The sequence below is a fragment of the Bufo gargarizans genome, chromosome 1 (assembly GCF_014858855.1).
Source record: "Bufo gargarizans isolate SCDJY-AF-19 chromosome 1, ASM1485885v1, whole genome shotgun sequence".
NCBI lineage: Eukaryota > Metazoa > Chordata > Amphibia > Anura > Bufonidae > Bufo > Bufo gargarizans.
The window spans coordinates 578,310,504-578,331,313 of record NC_058080.1 but is presented as its reverse complement, the minus strand read 5'-3'; the positions used below and the strand labels follow the sequence as shown (position 1 = coordinate 578,331,313).

The 20,810-nt window shown below is 48.7% G+C and overlaps 1 protein-coding gene across 1 annotated transcript in view; it reads left to right on the top strand.

Annotated features, from left to right (window-relative positions):
• Window positions 1-8,920, top strand: part of PPP1CC (protein phosphatase 1 catalytic subunit gamma) — a 33,872-nt gene extending 24,952 nt beyond the window's left edge. Inside the window, exons 5-7 of the mRNA XM_044275777.1 lie at window positions 4,819-5,042; window positions 6,239-6,373; window positions 8,101-8,920. Of these exons, the coding sequence (XP_044131712.1) occupies window positions 4,819-5,042; window positions 6,239-6,373; window positions 8,101-8,190 (449 nt within the window). The 3' untranslated portion in view covers window positions 8,191-8,920. The remainder of the gene's footprint in view (window positions 1-4,818; window positions 5,043-6,238; window positions 6,374-8,100) is intronic.
• The last annotated feature ends 11,890 nt before the right edge of the window (window positions 8,921-20,810 follow it).

Below are 20,810 nucleotides of genomic sequence, written 5' to 3'. Positions count from 1 at the left end.
GGCTCCCATCTCTATGGGTTTCCATTGTCCCAATCGGGAACGGTGTTGTCCGCATCAGTAGTGGTGCGTACACCATTGCACATATCTGGTTTGTGTGCCGACGGGCCAAGTGTTACACTGACTCCTTACTCTCTTCCACCATTCCTGTTGTGGGAAGTGTTTGGGTTGGCACTCTGGTTTAGCTTGCAGCCTATTCAGCCTGTGCGGGTACTAGCGTTCGCAGTCGCTACAGTGGGGCATTCCATCAGGTAGGGGTTCTACCCTGACGCTTGCTGGGCAGTTGTTCCTGTTCAGCGCCCTTCCCGGGTGGAGCGTTTAAAGTTAGCTCTCCTTCCCTGGGGCGGTATGGTACCGTGGCTTCTACCGGATTCCTCTACGGTATGGGGGTCCTGTAGTAGCCATTGCGTAATCTGGCTCCTCCTGTACGGCTCCTTCGTCAGTTGACGGATTCTTCTGTCTCCGTATTCGGTGGCGTGCGCTGCATAGGCTCCTCCTTGGCGGGGTATGGCATCCCTGCTTCATCCGGTGGCTACTTCTGTATACTGCTAGTCTCGGATGGGGAACGGACTTCGTCCTTCCCCCTTTTCTTTCCGTTCTTCCTTCTCTGGCTTGGGGTTCACGGCCATTCCGCAAACCTTGGTGGTTCCTCTGTTGCTACTCCCCCTCATCTATGTGATGCAGGGTTTTTGGTTCTGTGGTTTTTTCTTTTTCTTTCGGTCTCGTTCCGGAACGACTGTTGGCCTGTGGCGTTCCTGTATTCCTCCTTCTACAGGTGACTCCTACCGTTGGTCCTGGGCGCGCTACCGGTGTGTACCTCTACCTCTCGATACTTGACTGGTGTCGGCATGTCTGTCCGATGTAGTCATGCCTTTTCGCTACGCATTCCGTGGCTAGACTATGAGACTCCCCACGCCAGGATGTGCGGGGGTGCTGTCGCGTCTGTTGATGGAGTTTTGTTCCTGGGACGGGACTCCCCTTCTCTTCTTCCTCCTTAAGGCAGAAGTTTTTCTCTAATCTTGGTTTGGTTGTTTGCTTCCGTCAAGCGGTTTTGCTACACCGTCGTTACACGGTCGCTAACTGGAGTTCTTCCGTCTATGATTCTCATATCGTCACTACCTTTGACTATCCAATGTGTTGATTCCTGGCTTGCGGTTGGGCATGCCTCATTCAGGCAGCTTCTCAGTCTCCCGTCACACCCGGTCGGCTCGGGGGGACATTGGTGGACCACTTCCGTAGCTGGGTAGGTTCGGCACTGTGTGGCCTTCCAGCGTCCTCTGACCCACCCAGGGTCCTCAATTCCTTCCTACTGGGAATAGCCGTACGGTTCCTCCATGCCGTCCTCCTTTTACCGCCTTGGGATCAGACCTTGGTCTTTTTAGCACTCCGGAATTCTCCCCTTGAACCTGTCCTGGTTTTGCCAGGGGTAGGAGCTTTCCTGGGGTCGTTCTTCCTTTCTCCCGACGGTGATCTCTGATTTTCATCTCGATGTAGAATCTGGCCTTCAATCACTGCGTACCTCCCCTTCACACCCTCAGGAACAGGTGTTGGGTCGTTTGGCCGTTGTCAGGGCTCTGACTGTTTATTTGTCAGCCTCCAGTTCCTTCCGGCGTACGTGCTCGCCTTGGTTTTGTCTTTCCGGAGGGTCCTCGCATAACATTGGCGGCCTCCAGGGTGTCAATTGCACGTCTGCATTGGTTTGAACTTCTGTCCCCGGGACAGGGTTCCACCCTTCAGTGTTGCGGCTCCTTTCACCAGAGGGGTTAGCGCTCTTGGGCTCGGATGGTTCAGGGTTCAGCCGCAGTTGTGCGGGGCGGCTACTGCCCTCCTCCGCTCATTCACAAATCTTTGCCTAGTGCATGCTTATGCATCGGCGGGCACCGCCTCTGGAGGCTTGGTCTTGCAGGCAGCAGTTTTCTGTTGCCTGCAGGGGCGATGGCTCCGTGGGTCTGTGTTTCTTTCCCCCCCCTTGTGGACTGCTCTTGGACATCCCAAGGTCTCTGTGTCCCCCAATGAATATGGGCGAGAAAAGGAGATTTTTGTATAACTTACCAGTAAAATCTTTCTCGCTCTTCATTGGGGGACACAGCACCCACCCAGTATTGTTGTTTGGTCACAGTTGTGGCAGTTGATGGTTTGAGCCTGTTGGGTCCTTGCCATGGTTGGTGTTCTGTGTTTTTTCTTTGTTGGCTTGCTTCTCCTACTGCTTCTCACAAACTGAAGCTCTCTCTCCAGGCTGGAGGGGGTATAGCTACCAGGGGAGGAGCTAACAGCTTTATCTAGTGTCAACGCCTCCTAGAGGACATAGCTATACCCAAGGTCTCTGTGTCCCCCAATGAAGAGCGAGAAAGAGATTTTACTGGTAAGTTATACAAAAATCTCCTTTTTTTGGGAAGTAAGGTGGGCAAAATTTCAATTTTCTCATAGTTTTTTATTTTTTTATTTTTATGGCGTTCACTGTGCGGGGAAAGTAACATGACCGTTTTATAGATCAGGTCGTTACGGACGCGGCGATACCTAATATGTGTAGTTTATTTTATTTTTTTAATTTTTATTCAGTGATAAATGTTTTTTTTTTTTATCTTAACTTTTTTCACTTTTTATTTTTTGACCCAGACCCACTTGGTTCTCGAAGATCCAGTGGGTCTGATGTCTGTATAATACAGTACTGTACTCTATATAGGGTACTGCACTGTATTTTACTTACACTGAACAGATCTATGCTTTCAGCACAGATCTGTTCAGCACCATGGACAGCAGGACGCCTGAGCAGGCGTCCTGTTGCCATGGGAACCTTCCCCGTCTGCCACAACTTCGCAGACGGGGAAGGGTGAGGTCTGGGGTGTCGGGGGGGGGCTGTCTGTGGGCTCTCTCCCATCGGGGGGGCTGCAAAGGCACAGCAGCCCCCCGATCGGAGAGGGAGGGAGCTCCCTCTTACTGTTAACCTTTTCCATACAGCGGTCCGTGCGGACCGCTGTATGGAAAGGGTTAAACGGCTGACATCGCATCAACGATGTCAGCCGTTTATACCAGGGTGCCAGCAATGTGCTGGCACCCTGGTATACCCACTGTACACCAACGATTACGCAATGGGAGGCGGGCGGGGGATCGCGATCCCGCCTGCCGCACCTCCCGCAAACGCCCCCACCGCCTGCGACCCCCCCCTTCACCACCCGCCGCCATCAAATCGTGCAGGGGGGGTGTACTATATTGATTTTAGGCACTCTAAAGTTTCTGATCCCCGCGGTCAGGGACCGCGGGGATCAGAAACTGCAAAAAGCGCAGCAAACCGCAGGTCTGAAAACAACGCGGGGGGGGTCGGGGTCAAATGACCCCCCCCCCCCCCCCTGCGTTGTTACGGGATGCCGGCTGAATGATTTCAGCCGGCGCCCCGTTCCGATTAACCCCCGTGGCGCCGGAATCCCGATTTTAAGTCAGGACGTACCGGTACGTCCTGTGTCCTTAAGGACTCGGGAAATAGGACGTACCGGTACGTCCTATGTCCTTAAGGGGTTAATTCTTGTGGAACACCTGAAGGGTTAACAACGTTTGTAAAAATATGTTTTTGAGTAACTTGAGGGGTGTAGTTTCTACAATGGGGTCATTTATGGGGGGGGGTTGTTTCTACTATGTAAGCCTCACAAAGTGACTTCAGAACTCAACTGGTCCTTTTAAAAAAAAAAAAAAGTGGGTTTTGGAAGTTTTCTTAAACATTTTAAGAATTGCTTCTAAAATGCAAAGCCTTCTAACGTCCTAAAATAAAATGACATTTACAAAATTATGCAAACATAAAGTAGACATATGGGGAATGTTAAGCAATAAATATTATGAGGTATTCCTTTCTGTTTTTAAAAGCAGAGAAATTGAAACTTTTAAAATTGCAAATTTTTGAAAATTTTTGGTCAGTTTTTTTCATAATGAAGACAAGGTGTCACGAGAAAACAATCCCTGAATGGCTTGGATAAATAAAAGCGTTCCAACGTTGTTACCACATAAAGTGACACATGTCGGATTTGAAAAAAAATGGCCTGGGCAGGAAGGTGAAAACTGGACCGGGGTAGAAGGGTTAAGTGACAACTTTATGGGGTCACTTATCAAACGAGTGAAATGTAGAACTAGCAACCAATAAGATTCCCTTTCATTTTTGGCAGCTCATTTGGAAAATGAAAGTTGGAATCTGGTTGCTATGGGCAACGAAGCCAGTTCTACTTTACACCAGTTGGATGAATGACCCCCTAAGGCTAGGTCTACATCACATTTGTCGCGCAACAATTTTTATAATGGTTTTTCTGCGACTGTCGTGTTGCAACATGTTGCAGTGCGAGAACCATAATCCCAAAACCAGGGATTTTTGCATCTATTTTTTCATTTTAATGCTATTCACTGTGCAGGATAAATGCGGTACGTTAAGTTTTTTAATAGGTATCTGTTTTACATGTGAAATTAGGAATTTGTAATACTTTGTTAATCTGGTGACCGGAAGGTCAAGGAAGTGCTGTAATCTGTGGGCGGAGATTATCTTGTCAGAAAATGCAAATTGAAAGCGTGCCTTGAAGCAACACATGTGGCTGCAGGTTGTTGTGCACATGTTGCTGCACTAGAAAGGGTTAATAAGCAACTTCCTATAATGTGCATTTATAGCAGTTCCAAGGGACATTGTGACCCTCTCCTATCTGGAGACAGGTGGTCTATGCAAGTTACAGAAAGGTATGCTGTACTGAGGTGTAGCCTGCTAAAACATTGAGTAGTGCAGAATTGTAGTGTGTGAATGTTTCCTTTTTGTTTTAATCCTGGACTAACCCTGTATTGCTCTTTGCACAGGTTTATCCCCAGACCTTCAATCAATGGAGCAAATTAGGAGAATTATGCGCCCCACTGATGTTCCCGACCAGGGTCTGTTGTGTGACTTGCTGTGGTCAGATCCTGATAAAGATGTTTTAGGTTGGGGTGAAAATGACAGAGGTGTGTCCTTCACATTTGGAGCAGAAGTTGTGGCAAAATTTCTTCACAAACATGACTTGGATCTCATTTGTCGAGCTCATCAGGTATGCAATAGCTTTATTTACCAAACTTACATTTACAAAGGCCTTCCCTCATTCCCACATTTACAGACCTATAGAGGGTGTAAACTTGGGACCACACTTAACACAGCAGCCCGCTGGATGATGGGTTTTGTGCATGGCTAGATACTTGTCTTAGTTCATACTAACTCTTGGTTGGCTTGGTTTGAAAAAATAAATAAAAAATCACCAGAATTGTAGTGCAATTTTAGGCGCCAAATGTCCCTATTATGTTGTGCCCACTTTCCCACACACCCTCCTGTCAAGGTAGGCACAGATTTATCTAAAACTGGTTGCACCAAATTGCACCACTGTTGTATAGAAGACTTCCAAGTTCAGGGTTTTCACTAGGGTAAGGGCTCTTTCACACTTGCGTTCTTTTCTTCCGGCATAGAGTTCCGTCATCGGGGCTCTATGCCGGAAGAATCCTGATCGGGATTATCATAATGCATTCTGAATGGGGAGAAATCCGTTCAGGATGTATTCAGTTCCGGACCGGAAAGTTTTTTGGCTGGAGAAAATACCGCAGCATGCTGCGCTTTTTGCTCCAGCCAAAAATCCTGAAGACTTGCCGCAAGGCCGGATCCAGAATGAATGTCCATTGAAAGGCATTGATCCGGATCCGGCCTTAAGCTAAACGTTGTCCGCCCTTAAGCTAAACGTTGTTTCGGCGCATTGCCGGATCCGACGTTTAGCTTTTTCTCAATGGTTACCATGGCTGCCGGGACACTAAAGTCCTGGCAGCCATGGTAAAGGGGAGCGGGGGAGCAGCATACTTGCCGTCCGTGTGGCTCCCGGGGCGCTCCAGAGTGATGTCAGGGCGCCCCAAGCGCATGGATCACGTGATCGCATGGCACGTCATCCATGCGCATGGGGCGCTCTGACGTCATTCTGGAGCGCCCCGGGAGCCGCACGGACTGGAAGTATACCGCTCCCCACTACTACTATGGCAACCAGGACTTTAATAGCATCCTGGCTGCCATAGTAACACTGAAAGCAGTAGGGCCCAGCCAAAAGTGAAATGGATCAGCATGACCCTGTGTTTTCTTCAACATGCAGCGAATAGTATCTCCTCTACCTTTTTTAGAATTCTTCCTTTAATGCTGTAGTAGTTGTCGGCCTTCTTTCATTCTCTGGTATGTTCAAATTTTAACTTTTTTTTTTTTTTTTTTTTATTGCAGGTGGTTGAAGATGGATATGAGTTTTTTGCAAAAAGACAACTGGTAACGCTTTTCTCTGCCCCAAACTATTGTGGAGAGTTTGACAATGCTGGAGCAATGATGAGTGTAGATGAAACTTTAATGTGCTCTTTCCAGGTATGTGACTAAATGCCCGTGTGCTTTGAAAACCTCTTTGTCAGATATTTTGACTGATTAATGTTGCGCACACAAACCTTAGGCCTCTTGCACACGAACGTTGTGGCACTGGCTATGTGCATCACTTGAATGGGCCCACGGAGATGCAGATCGGAAACACTACAGAGTGCTTCCGTGGTGTGTCTGTGCCTCGGCACCACAAAAAATTTGAACTTCTGTTTGTCTTTTTTCCGGTGTGGACAGATCACAGTCCCATTCAAGTTGAATGGGTCTCGGAACGGCCGCACAACATTTGTGTGCAAGAGGCCTTATTAATCTGTGCTGTACTTTATAACCTCGCTATCTGTTACCTGGGAGAGATCTGGGCTACAGTTATACTGAAATATAGTTAGGGGACTGGTCTTATCTGACCGTACCTCTTGATTTCCCTCAATACCAATCCCTTCTATCACTTGGATCTCTTCTCCACCATTCCTCCATAATTGAGTGTTGCTTATAGTACCTGATATGCTAAGTAATAAGCTGCCGAGTCGATGCACTCCACAACTTGGTGTCCAAGGGGCTTTAACTTTATTCTCACACACTTCAGAACAGTGTGATTTTACTGGGAGGAAATCTGTGAGCAGAACCGCATGCAGTCCTAATCCGAATGCTCGCAAGGTCAACCAGAAGCTCCAGCCTGTATAAGGCCTTATTCACATGTCTGTGTTTTTGTTCAGTGATTGAACCAAAACCAGGAGTGGAAGCTACACAGAGATGGATTTCATAAAAAGCAGTAGGCAATCAGTACTACTGGTTATGAACTGATATAAGAGCTTTGGAGTATGCACGCAATACTACCAGAGTGTTAAACCATAAAAGATTAAACTATGCCACTGTATTATCAAATAAACAGACAATAGCTTTAATATGAACACTCCAATAAGACTGTTACCTATGCTGTAATCTTTTATCACATTACTCATGATTTTAGAGATTCTAAAAGCGGTTGAAAATAAGTTAATTTTACTTTGTTAGGGGGTGAAAAATATGGTGATATCTAATGGTCTAAAAGACTATAGGAAAATGAGGTCCACAAGCCCTAAGGGCTCATGCACAGGACCATATGTATTTTGCGGTCTGCTAAAAAATGGATCCGCAAAAAATACAGATGTCTGTGCATTCTGTATTTTGCAGAACAGCTGGCCCCTAATGGAACAGTCCTATCCTTGTCCGTAATATGGACACTAATAGGACATGTTCTATACTTGAATGGTTCTGCATATGGTCTGCAAAAAACAGAACAGACATGGAAAGAAAATACATTTGTGTGCATGATCCCTAAGGCTGTATTTAAAGTGATGCTTTTGTCTTTCTATACAGCATTGTACAAGGATTGGGCTGCTCTACTACTAGCCAATTTGAGCTAACAAAGTGCTGTCTCAGAATGTGGTATATTTTTTAGGAGTTTTTCTCTGGACATTTTTACCAGGAATTGATGGCTGCCATGTGGAGATGCACATACATGGTTGTCGTGAATATCTGGGGAGAAACGGGAGGAGTGCATGGATACAGTGGACTCGCAGCTCGGATTCCAGTGTATTCATTATCAGCTGTTGGCTAAATTGGAAAATTATTAAGGCCATCTGGGCTAACCTGACAGCTATATAGTCTAAATGTAAATTAAGATGTGAAACTGGATGATTGAACTACTCGGCAATGATAATATTCTTTGATCTTTGTTCTAGATTCTAAAACCTGCAGAGAAAAAGAAGCCCAATGCAAGCAGACCTGTAACACCACCTCGAGGCATGATAACGAAGCAGGCAAAGAAATGAGTGTCCTTCTCTCCTTGGACTTGTATTATAGTATATAATCACATTTTTTTTATTTTAAATTGTGTAATGTGTACTGGTCCGCTCCATCAATCTAGATGTTGGTGGCTTCTTTTCTCAACTTTGTTTTTGTTTCCTTTTTAATGGATTGTATTTGCTACAGCGTTCACTATTTTTGTCTTTTCTTTCAGTCTGAAAGCACATACTGTTTTGCTCCTAAAATGGTTTCCTTTATGCTAGTGTTATCGTACACTCCAAGTCTCTATCTTTACTTCATGTAGCTTTGTACAATTCAGATTAACTGTAAATGCTTGTTTACTACTTTAGTACATAAGAGGGCACTCAATGGCTGGTGAGACGAGGAATGTCACTGCTATAAATGACATTGTTTATACAAACCACTGTGAAGACTTTTTTTTTTTTTTTTTTTTTTTTCTTGATTTAAAGGGATATTCTTTTAAAGTCATGTCCACAATTGTATAGCCATTTTCAATATTAGATCTCCTCTGACTTTCCAACATCACTGGTTTGATGTATATTTAATTAAAGCACATTTTCCCGTACTGTATTCTTTAACTGAAATTAAAGCCATTATTTTAACCATTGTGTTCCATTTCCTAAAACTAGCATCTGTACCGATGTATTGCTCATGTCTTCCACAGCAGTGAAGTTTGAATTGCGTCTGTATTGTTTGCATGGTTACTGAAAAATAAAGCAAGAATGGTTACTAAGACATACAATGCACTTCCTAATGGCATTACAAAATGGCGACTGGTTTTATAGTGGCCTGAAGGCGTAGTTACCGCTTATTGAGATATCAGTATTATGATATGCCAAAGTTGTCACTTTAATGTTTACCAGCTTTTTTTTTTTTTTTTTTTTTTCTTCCATAAATGAAAAACACACCTCTTAATAAAATGGCCTACCTCCTTGTAATGAGTAGGTAACAAATATATAAATGCAGCCACACTCCTGCTCTAACGGCCTGGATGTGCAGTGGTGACAGAGGGAGCAGGCTATCTCCCTTTGGGACCCCACAATTGCATTTGATGTGTCTAAAGGCTGGCTGGGACCTTGGCTTTCAGTGTTTTCCAGCAAGCTGTGCCTCTCTGTTGCAGCCTGCTGTTCAATATCGGTTTTGCACTAACACTAAAATGCAATGCATAGTAGGGATAGTGCATTGTAATTTAAAAGCAATCACTCCCCTTGTGGGACTAGTAAAGGGAACCTGTCAGCGGCAAAAAACACCCCAAACTGCCAGCAGTACCTTCAAGTAGCCGGCAAGGTGTTTCTAAATTTCTTCCTGCAGTAAGATGTGGTAAAAGCAGGGGAAAAAAAGTTATTTCTTGCCCATTTTCCTTGGGGGACACAGACCTTGGGTATAGCTCAGCTCCCTAGGAGGCGTGACACTAAGTAAAACTGTTAAGCCCCTCCTCCATCAGCTATACCCTCAGCCTGGAGATAGAGGCTACCAGTTTTAGCTTAGTGTCCAAGGAGGCAAGACACTCCCTGCTACTGCAGGGCTGTTTTCTCCTTGTTTTATTTTTCCTTCTAATTTTGTTATTTTACTTTTTCCTAGGGATACCAGAGACTCATGGGCCTCTCTGCTCTCCCGGGGTTGAGCTGCGCCAGTGCCAACTTATCTGCACTGCTGCCTCCCCCACAGAAGCAATAGGAGGATCTGGGCAGCAATGGCTCCCCTACAGCACGCCAAGCCCCTCTCCCAGCTTCCTGCCACTGCGGTGCCAGTGGCTGAAGGGGCGACCCTGCTGGAAGGAACTGAGGGTGAAGACGTCGGTCGGTGAGATGGCTATTCCAGCCCATACCCCGTCCCTATCTGCAGCATCTACCCCTCTGGGTAAGGGGGGCACCCGTGGTCGCTCATTCTGAGCGCTCAAGCAGACCCTCCCCAGCTCCCCTCAGGTATATCCTCAGCACCTCCACCCCGTCCCCCCCCCCCCCCCCACGCTGCTTTCTTCAGCCCGGCATACTCTCTCCCTTCCCGCCGCCGCCCGCTCCGTTCCGAGAACGGGGGGCGGGGCTTATGCCCGACATGGGCAGATCGCGCTCGGCGGAGCAAGGGACATGGTGGCAGAAAGGGATCCTTTCGGCGCATCACCCACCTGGGCAAATCGCCGCACTTTAGGGGCCTGCGGGCCCTTTATTTTCTGGCATCTGGCTGCTTCTTAGCCCTGAGAGCATTTTTGGCAGCAGGGGGCGTGGCTTACGTGTGTCATTTGGGGGCGGAGTTCAATCGCTGGAGGGGGCGGAGCTTGTTTCCCCGCAATTCTGCTGAGGTTTCCTGCGCTTCCTCACTCCTGACAGGAAGCTGAGACACGGTGGGGGACTCTAAACATCGCTCGGCTTCTGTGGGCGCTATCTGCTGGCTCACTGCTGTCTGCTGCTGCTGATCTGCACCCTCTCTACTCCTGACGTTCTTCTGAGGCACTGGTAGGACAGTTAACCCTCTCCTAACCCTCCTGGTCATAGCTGCTATAACCCTTTGTGGTCTCTATATTAGGGTACAACCACCTTTCAGATCCCACGGGTGCCCCCAAACCCTGGTACCATGCCTGTAAGGAACTTTTTCCGCGTGGGCATTCTGAGCCGCATTGCCTTGCATGTCAGGCCCCGGTGCAGGGCCCGCTTCCCGCTGCGCCCCCCGGTGCCTCTGAACCCCCTGACTGGGCTAGGTCTCTGTCTCAGGCAGTGGAAAGCCTTACACACGTAGTGGGCCGTCTCGTGGATAGACCGCCTCTCCCGCAGGCTGCCACAATCCCTGTCGCACCCGCTGGGACTACCGTTTCTGCCGCCCCCACTGGTTCCCTGCCTCCCAGCGAATCTTCCAGGGCCCGGCATATTCAGAAACGTTCAAGGGTTGAGCGCACATCTTCTCCAGATGCTTCGCTCTCTCTGCCATGCGTGCGAGCTCAGTCAAGTCTATCCTCTCAAAGGGATACGCTTTCTGAGGGAGAACTGGCGGATTCGGACGTGGACATGGACTCTGAGCTTCTGTCCAAATTGGCGTCCGCGGTGGGGCATCTTATCACTAGCATCCGTGATACCTTTCAGCTACACGATGACCCCCCCCAGCTCCGAACAGGCCGGCGTGTCCTTTCTCCGCCCCAGACAGGCCTCCAAGGTTTTTCCCATACACGCTGATTTTTCTTCTGTGGTATCCAAGGCTTGGACTCGGCCTAACGTCCGCTTTATTACACCCAAAAAGCTGGACATTTGCTATCCCTTTCCAGCGGATTCTGTGACCACATGGACATCCCCCGCCTAAGGTTGATCCTCCCATGGCTCGCCTGTCCAAAAGCACTACTATTCCTGTACAGGACGGATCTTCCCTCCAGTCTGTTGAGGACCGTCGTACGGAATCCCTCTCCAAGGCCATATTTACTGCCTCTGGTTCGGCCCTTAGACCGATCTTTGCCTCCGCCTGGGTTGGTAAAGCGGTCTCTGAATGGGGTTTGCAACTGGATCAGGAGTTAGGGTCGGACGTCCCTGTTCAGGACCTCCGTTCCTTAGCCCAACTAATTGTTCAGGCCGGAAAATTCGTCTGTGAGGCCTCCCTTGATGCGGGTGCCCTCATTGCCCGTTCCTCTGCCCTGGCAGTTTCTGTCAGGAGGGAACTCTGGCTGAAGGTTTGGGCGGCGGACGCCGCTTCCAAACGCTCTTTGGCCGGCCTACCATTCACGGGTTCCCGCCTGTTCGGGACCCGTCTGGACGAACTTATATCAGAGGCCACGGGTGGGAAGAGTACTCACCTCCCCCAGGCCAAAGGGCGCCCCCCGTGGTCGCGCTGGTTCGTCCCGTTTTCGGTCCTTTCGCAAGACCACCGGGTCTAGACCCGCGGCCAGTTCTTCTTCCTCTGGCCCAGGATAGACGCAAGAAGCCGTTTTTTCGGACGCAACCTACCTGGCGCAAGTCCCAGCCTGCACGGGCTCCCACAGGCCAGCAGCCCTCTGCCTGAAGGTGCACCCCCACCCACCCGGGTGGGGGGCCGCCTTCTCCTATTCAGGAACGTAGGGCGGGCCCACATCTCAGACGCATGTGAGATTGTATCTTGCGGATACAAAATCGAATTTGCGTCCATTCCGCCAGACCGTTTCTTCCGATCCCGTACGAGCGGCCGCCTTCTTCGCGGCCATTTACTCTCTAATGGACAAAGGTGTCGTCGCCCCCGTGCCTCCGACGGAAAGGTTCAGGGGGTTCTACTCGAACCTCTTTGTGGTTCCCAAGAAGGAAGGCTCAGTGCGACCGATCTTGGACCTAAAACGCCTGAACCGTTTTCTCCGACTGCAGAGATTCCGGATGGAGTCTCTCAGGTCCGCAGTGGCCTCCCTGGAAAGAGGGGATTTCATGGCTTCAATCGACATTCAGGATGCATACCTCCATGTTCCGGTTGCTCCATGTCATCACCGCTTCCTGCGCTTCGCGGTGGGGGACGATCACTTCCAATTCGTCGCCCTTCCCTTTGGTCTGGCGACGGCTCCTCGAGTGTTCACCAAGGTCCTGGCCCCTGTCTTGGCCCTTCTACGTTCAAGAAGTGGTTTTTTTCTCCCATACTTGGACGACATCCTGGTCAAGGCACCCTCCTTCTCTCAGGCATCCGGCAGCGTGGAACTCACCCTGGAGACCCTGACGCGGTTCGGTTGGGTTATCAACCACCCAAGTCTTCCCTTATCCCCTCCAGACGGCTGATCTTCCTGGGGATGCTCCTGGATACAGAGTTGGCGGAGGTCCGCCTCCCGTCAGACAAGCGTCTGGCCCTTCTCGGGTCGGTTCACAGTCTCCTCCGTCATCACCGCCCTTCCCTCAGATCCAGCATGCGGTTGTTGGGAAAGATGGTTGCCTGTTTCGAAGCGGTGCTGTTCGCACAATTCCGATCCCGCACCTTTCAGAGGACAATTCTGTCAGCCTGGAATAAATCACTGAGGAGTCTGGACAGGACCTTTCTTCTGGCTCGGGCTTCCCTTAGCTGGTGGTTGCATATCCCTCTAAGGGGGAAGTCCTTCCTTCCACTGAACTGGCTGGTGATTACCACCGATGCCAGCTTACGGGGGGGGGGGGCCGTCCAGGGCGTTTGGTCTCTATCGGAGTCCAGACTTCCAATCAATATTCTGGAACTGAGGGCGATTCTTCTGTCCCTCAGACACTGGACCCATCTACTGAGGGGCCACCCTGTTCGGATCCAATCGGACAATGCCACGGCTGTGGCATACATAAACCACCAGGGAGGCACTCGCAGCGATGCAAGAGGTGACCCTCATTCTCCTCTGGGCGGAGACGCACGTGCCGGCCTTATCCGCGATTTACATCCCGGGGGTGGACAACTGGGCGGCGGATTTCCTCAGCCGGTCCACCATCGACCCGGGAGAATGGTCCCTGTACCCAGAGGTGTTCGAAGCCCTTTGTCTTCGCTGGGGTTGCCCCGACGTGGACCTCATGGCCTCCAAATTCAACCACAAGGTCCCCCCTATACCTGGCCAGGGCACGGGACCCGAAGGCATACGGCGCCGACGCGCTCGTCCTTCCGTGGCGCGAATTCTCCCTTCTGTACGTCTTTCCTCCTTTTTCCCCTCCTGCCACGGGTTCTTCGGAGGATCGCAGCAGAGGGCCTTCCCGTGATTTTAATCGCCACTGCCCTCCAGGGAAGACCTTCTCTCTCAGGGACCGATCTTCCACGAGCATTTAGGCTCGCTACGTTTGACGGCGTGGCTATTGAGACCGCCGTCTTAACGCAACGGGGTTTCTCCGCGGACGTAGTCCGCACCATGATCCGTGCTCGTAAGCCCGTATCCTCTAGGATCTACTATCGGGTTTGGAGGTCCTATCTGGGGTTCTGTGAGTCCCGGAGCATCCCTCCTCTCCGATTTTTCTCTTCCCACACTCCTGTCCTTCCTCCAGTCGGGTCTGGACCTGGGGCTGAGCCTCAGTTCTCTGAAGGGACAGATTTCGGCGCTGTCTATTCTTCTCCAGCGTCCCCTGGCCCCTCTAGGGCCAATTAAGACCTTCTTACAACGGGTGGCTCACTCTGTTCCGCCGTACCGCCCTCCAGTTCCTTCCTGGGACCTGAATGTGGTGCTCTCGGCGCTCCAATCCGCCCCCTTCGAGCCTTTACGGGAGGTCTCCCTTCGCCTTCTGTCCTGCAAGGTCATCTTTCTTGTAGCCATCACGTCTCTCCGACGGGTGTCGGAGTTAGCGGCTCTTTCTTGCTCCGAACCTTTCCTGATCTTCCACCAGGATAAGGTTGTGCTTCGGCCTGTCCCGACCTTCCTGCCAAAGGTGGTCTCCGCCTTTCACATCAATGAGGACATCGTCCTTCCGTTGCTCTGTCCCTCTCCTTCCCACCCCAGAGAACGGGAACTGCACCGTCTGGATGTGGTCAGGGCGTTGAAGATTTACTTGGAGGTCACCGGATCCTTTCGGCGCACGGACTCCGTTTGTGGTTCCGGAGGGTTCGCGCAAGGGTTTGGCGGTCTCCAAGGTGGCTATTGCCCGTTTCATTAAACTGGCGGTGTCTGAGGCTTATCGAGCCAAGGGCAGAGCTCCGCCTTTCGGCATCACTGCTCCATTCCACCAGAGCAGTCGGAGCTTCCTGGGCGCAGAGGCATCGGGCCTCGGCTGAACAGTTGTGCAAGGCAGCCACTTGGTCCTCTCTGCACACTTTCACAAAGTTCTATAGAGTGCATACGCATGCATCAGCGGATGCTGCTTTGGGCCGCCTGGTTTTGCAGGCAGCGGTTTCCTGATGCTCTGGTGTTCCGCCTTGGGTTTGTGGTCCCTCCCTTCTTGGACTGCTCTTGAACGTCCCAAGGTCTGTGTCCCCCAAGGAAAATGGGCGAGAAAAGGAGATTTTTGTATAACTTACCAGTTAAATCTTTCTCGCTCTTCCTTGGGGGACACAGCACCCACCCTTCTGTGTTTGGTTACAGGGTTATGGTTTGGCGCCCCGTTGGGTTGCTGGCTGGTTGTTTCCGTTATTGGTTGTTTTCCTTTCACTACTTGGACACGCAACTGGTAGCCTCTATCTCCAGGCTGAGGGTATAGCTGATGGAGGAGGGGCTTAACAGTTTTACTTAGTGTCACGCCTCCTAGGGAGCTGAGCTATACCCAAGGTCTGTGTCCCCCAAGGAAGAGCGAGAAAGAGATTTAACTGGTAAGTTATACAAAAATCTCCTTTTTATCCACTGAGCGTGCTATTTGAGTTACTCTTGAAGTCAAGCGGGCAGTGGTCTCTTTGCTTCAAGTCAAGGTAATCACACACCCTTGCTGTGGCTGACAGCGCTTATGCCCAACAGCCGGCTGGCTTTGCCAAACAGCCAGCTGTCAGTCAGAGGGGAAGGGGGCGTGGTTATCTTGACTTGAAGCAAGGAGGCCGCTGCCCCCTTGACTTCAATCAAAAATGGCGCGCTCAGGGGATAAAACGTTTTTACTGCATTAGAAACACTGCTGGCGGTTTAGGGTGTTTTTTGGCGCTGACAGGTTCCCTTTAAGGGGTAAAAAAAAAATCCCCCAAAAGCTTTCTATTTTCCATGAAAATTGCAAAAATAAAATCTCCCCCATATATTTGGTATGGCCGTGTCCATAACGACCCACACTACACACAAATATGTAAATTGGCCCCTACAGTAGAATGCAATAAAAAGACAGAATTGATCATTTATTTTTAGTTGCCACTAAAAAAAATTTAATAAGTGTAATTTACCCCAAAATGATAACTACAAGTTGTCCAGCAAATATCAGACCCTCACACAACTCCACAGAAAGAAGAATAAAGTTATGGATTTTGGGAAGTGGCTATTCAAAAAATTTATTTTTAAAAGATAAACAAAAGGGGGTTTTATTGAACAAAAGTAGTAAAAGATTAACTATGTATTTGGTATCACTGTAACTTTATGCTATTATATTTAAAACATAAAAACTTATTTGTTTTATCTGTCTTACTCCCAGAAAGAGTTAAGTTAATTAGAAAGTTGTGACACTATTAAAAACTACGGGGGGGGGCGTGGCCAACTGCCAACATGGCCGGATGCGTCTGAGCGCTGCTCTGCATCATGCTGATTATCCTGAGCGATCCTGTGCTCTAAAGACTGTGCAGACAGTGCCCTGACTTACCCGGCGGCAACAGCATTGCACCATGAGTCCCAGTAAGGCGGAGCGTCTTAAGGAGTATGCCAGACATGAGGTGCAACATGGCGCCGCTCCTTCATCCCCAGCACGTGCGGCGCAGCAGCCAGAGGAAGCGCTGGAGGTTACCCTGCAGTTGTCGCATGAAAGGCTAATGGTGGCGATCACAGGCTGCCAAGCTTCCCTCACTGGCAAGATAGAGGAGGTGAGAGTAGATCTGGGGCTCTTGCACCATGATGTACAGCAGCTGAGAGAGAGGGCCAGGCTCACTGAAGAGGGTCTCTGAGCTGGAGGATAATACCAGACTCCTGCCGGATAGGATTTCAGATGTTGAAAGGGCAGTGGACTCTGAAACAAAAAAATGTGATGACTTGGAGAACCGCGCAAGGCGCAATATTGTGAGAATCCTGGGGATGCCTGAGAGATCGGAGGGAGCTGACCCAGCAGCATTTTTGGAGGGATGGTTTAAGTCCATTTTCCCTGAGGCGTCCTTTTCAAAGGCATACGCGGTGGAGAGAGCTCACAGGGTGTCGCGAGGGGCACCACATCCGGGTGCACCCCCCTAGACCCTTTGCTGGCTCGCCTGCTTAACTGGAGAGACAGAGATCTCATCCTTGCTCAAGCCAGGATAAAACAAACCATAACCTTGGGATCTGCAAATATATCCCTGTATCCTGATTTTTCTGCTGATTTACAGAAGAAGGCGACCTTTGTCAGCATCAAGAAACGTCTATGGGACTGTAACATCCAATACTCCATGGCCTATCCAGCTCGCCTGAGAGTGGTCGATGGCGGGAAATTGTTTTTCTTCTCCAGTCCCAGAGAAGCTGAAGAATGGCTTTCTATAAGGCCACGAAGGTCACCTCCCAGATGAACTGCGTTGCGGTTTTCCAAGGGGTCATGTTAGCCTGTCTTGTCTCTGGGACTGTTACAGTTCAAGTCAGAGTACCTTGCCAAATGCTGCTGGTATACAATCTGAAGGGTACTCCTTTTATAATTTTGTGTTTAAATGCTTTATAGGCACTGTTTCATGGGATATAGCATTGTGTTTTGTCACTACTTAATATGCTACTGCGGGGGAGTATGTTTCGCTACCTGTCTCAGTTTTCCACCTATCTACACTGGGCAGGTCCCCCGAGTATATGGCCACTATTTGTTCACAGTTCTATGTATTAGAATCTGGGTATCTTTGTACTGTTATCATTTACGTTATATTACTGGGGATTGGTATGTTAAAGCAAATATCACGAGGTTGCCAGCTTGTATTATTTGTATGATGGGTCATGACTTAGTCGGAATATGGTATGTCATATGGCCATTTGTGTTAAATGATCTCCATCAAGGTTATGTCCTGGAACGTGAGGGGGCTGGGAGGTCCTAAGAAGCGTATGGCGGTGTTTGCGCATATAAGAAAGTATTCTCCTCACGTTCTAGGACTGCAAGAAACACACTTAACAAAAGAGACGGGAGGTAGAGTTAATAAGCCCTGGGTTCAGTGGGTAGAGAGTGCGTACGGATCCTCATACTCTAGAGGAGTGTCGCTGTTAATCCATCGTACAGTTAGGTGGGAGCCACACCAGGTGGTGGCTGATACTGAGGGGAAATATGTTTTTGTCTATACGCATGCCAATGGTATTCCCTATGTGGTGTTGAACCTATATAATCCTCCGCCAGCTAACCTTTCTTTGTTGCAGGCAGCAGCAGGGTTTGCAGCTCAGTTTCCTGCAGCAAGGGTCATATGTATGGGGGATATCAACATGGTAATAGAAGACTCTTTAGGCAGATTTCATAATCCACTGCAGAATGTTGGTCTTAGACCGTCTGGCACCATCCTGGCGAGATTCGTATCTGAAATAGGATGGTTGGATATGTGGAGGGGAAAAAAAAACGGCCCAATTGGTATATTCTTGCTTTACACCCTCTAAAGGGGCACTCTCGAGGATTGATTACATGTTTGGTACAGTGAATACGCATATATCGTTGCAAGACATATATTATGGTGAGCAGGGCCCTTCGGATCATGCGCCTATTATATCGGTGTCTGTCACGTCAGACGTGCAATTGTGCACTACTAAAAGGCGCATCCACCCGTTTTGGCTGTCATTGATGGGTATAAATGACCGTGTCTCAGATCAAATTCGGGTATTCTTGGAGATGAATGGGGCAGACAATAAGGTCTCTCTAATGTGGGACACTTTGAAGGCCTTTTTGCGGGGCTGTCTCCAGTCTTCTATCTCATATATTAAAAAGTACGCAGCGCAGAAAGGAGGGACTGGAGGAGCTTTGCAGGAATGCGGAAAGAACATATGTCTCTGATCCGACTGAGGCCAATAGGGTAGATTGGATGTTTAAAGGGAGAGCGTATATGGACCATCTTAAAGAGAAAGGAGATCGAAAACTTTTATTCCTGCAGCAGCAGTCGTTTGAACAGGGTAATAAAACTGGGAAGGTACTAGCTCAGGTAGTAAATAGAAATAATAGGGCCCCCCCCCCTGTATTGCGCATTGCTAGTGCCGATGGTGAGGTGATTGATGAGCCAGCGGGGATTTTAGATAGATTTACTGAGTTCTACAGGGATCTATACAGATCTGTGGCACAGTTTACTTAAGCCGAATTGAGGGAGTACATGCAGGAGGTGGAGCATCCAGAATTGGTGATCTCAGATAGGGAGCTCCTGGATGAGGGAATCACACTTGAAGAGATTGAGGAAGCGGTTAAACGACTTGCTTCAGGGAAATCCCCAGGCCCGGATGGGATCCCGCTGGAGGTATACTCCAAATATATAGACCTTCTGGCTCCTCAGCTCCTCAGAGTGTACTCCAACTCCCTGGAGTGTGGTTTCCTTCCTGAGTCACTATATGAGGCATCTATTGTCATACTGTTAAAACCGAATAAGCCGCCTTTGGAGTGTGGGTCGTATCGGCCCATATCCCTGTTAAATTTGGATTATAAAATTCTAACAAAAATTCTAGCGGACAGGTTGAATAAAGTTATAACATCCATAATACATTATAATCAATCGGGCTTCATTCCAGGTCGTTCCACTTCTAGTAACATCCGAAGAGCACAGGTGGGCACGCAAATAGGTTACGCAGGTAATAAAAGATGGGCTTTGGCGGCTTTAGATACGGCTAAAGCGTTTGACTCGGTTGAGTGGCCCTATTTACTACAAGCTTTAGAGTGCTTTGGTCCTGTATTTATAAGATGAGTTTCGATACTATATGCTAAACCTACTGCCAATATTTTAGTTAATGGGTCTCTATCTCCGACATTTTCTTTGAACAGGGGAACTAGGCAAGGGTGCCCCTTATCTCCCCTATTATTTGCGGTAGCAATAGAACACCTGGCGATTAGAGTTCGGCAAGACTCACTGATTCATGGGGTCTCCTTGGGTAATAGGGAAAAGAGGATCGGTCTCTATGCAGATGATATAATAATCTATATGGATGAGGTAGAGACAACATTGCCAAGAGTAATTGACGTTATTGAGCATTTTGGTCACTATTCAGGCCTTCGTATTAATTGGACTAAGTCAGCCCTTATGCCCCTGTGGCATGCAGGATGGCCTCCTGTATTTCACAATCTCATGGTAGTGGATCAATTTAAATACTTGGGGGTTATTATTACAAGGGATCCAGGCCTTTCTCTTGACCGAAACATAAACCCCTTAGAGGCTCATTTTATAGATAAATTTAGATCCTGGAAAACCTTGCCGCTATCTGTCATGGGGAGGCTGAATTTGATCAAAATGGTATTGCTGCCTAAAGCCTTATACTTACTGGAACATGCATGTACCCCGGTTCCCAAAAACTTTTTTAGTCGTTTGCATTCTTTGATGGCCGCATTTGTATGGGGGAAGGAGTGAAGGAAGCTGGCGCTTGGGATTTTACAAAGGAGCTGGCAACAAGGTGGGGCGGCCCTTCCGGATTTGTTTCTGTATTTTCTAGCCGGGCAATTGAGATATTTGGCACCGTGGGTCTCAAGTATAGAGCTCCCTAACTCTGAATACTATCTGCAATGCTACCTGCAGTTGGCTAATCTGTGGCCTGTATTGGAAAATTTAACAGCTGTCTTAGGGCACCCACTGCTTATTCATAAGCTGGCACACCAGGTCTGGAGTGCTGCCAAGCTCCAACAGTACATTGACCTCCCAGATGAGATGCCACTATGGGATAACCCAACATTACCTATGCTGCAGCAGTGTGAGGGTAGGGGTATTTAGCAAGGGTATGGAGTTCTCATGTTGAAAGACCTCTATGAGAATGGGATCTTGTTCTCATATACTCAGCTCCAAGCAAAGGTGGGTGTGGTGCGTCCTCACTTTTTTAGATATTTGCAATTGCGATACACACTACAGTCACAACTGAGTTCATTAAAGAAAGCCATTTCAAAATACCCTCTCATAGGCATTTTGAAAAGCCAGGGTCCTAGGGGCATGATATAGGCTTTATATACGCACCTCTTGAATACAAACCGGATTCCCAAAA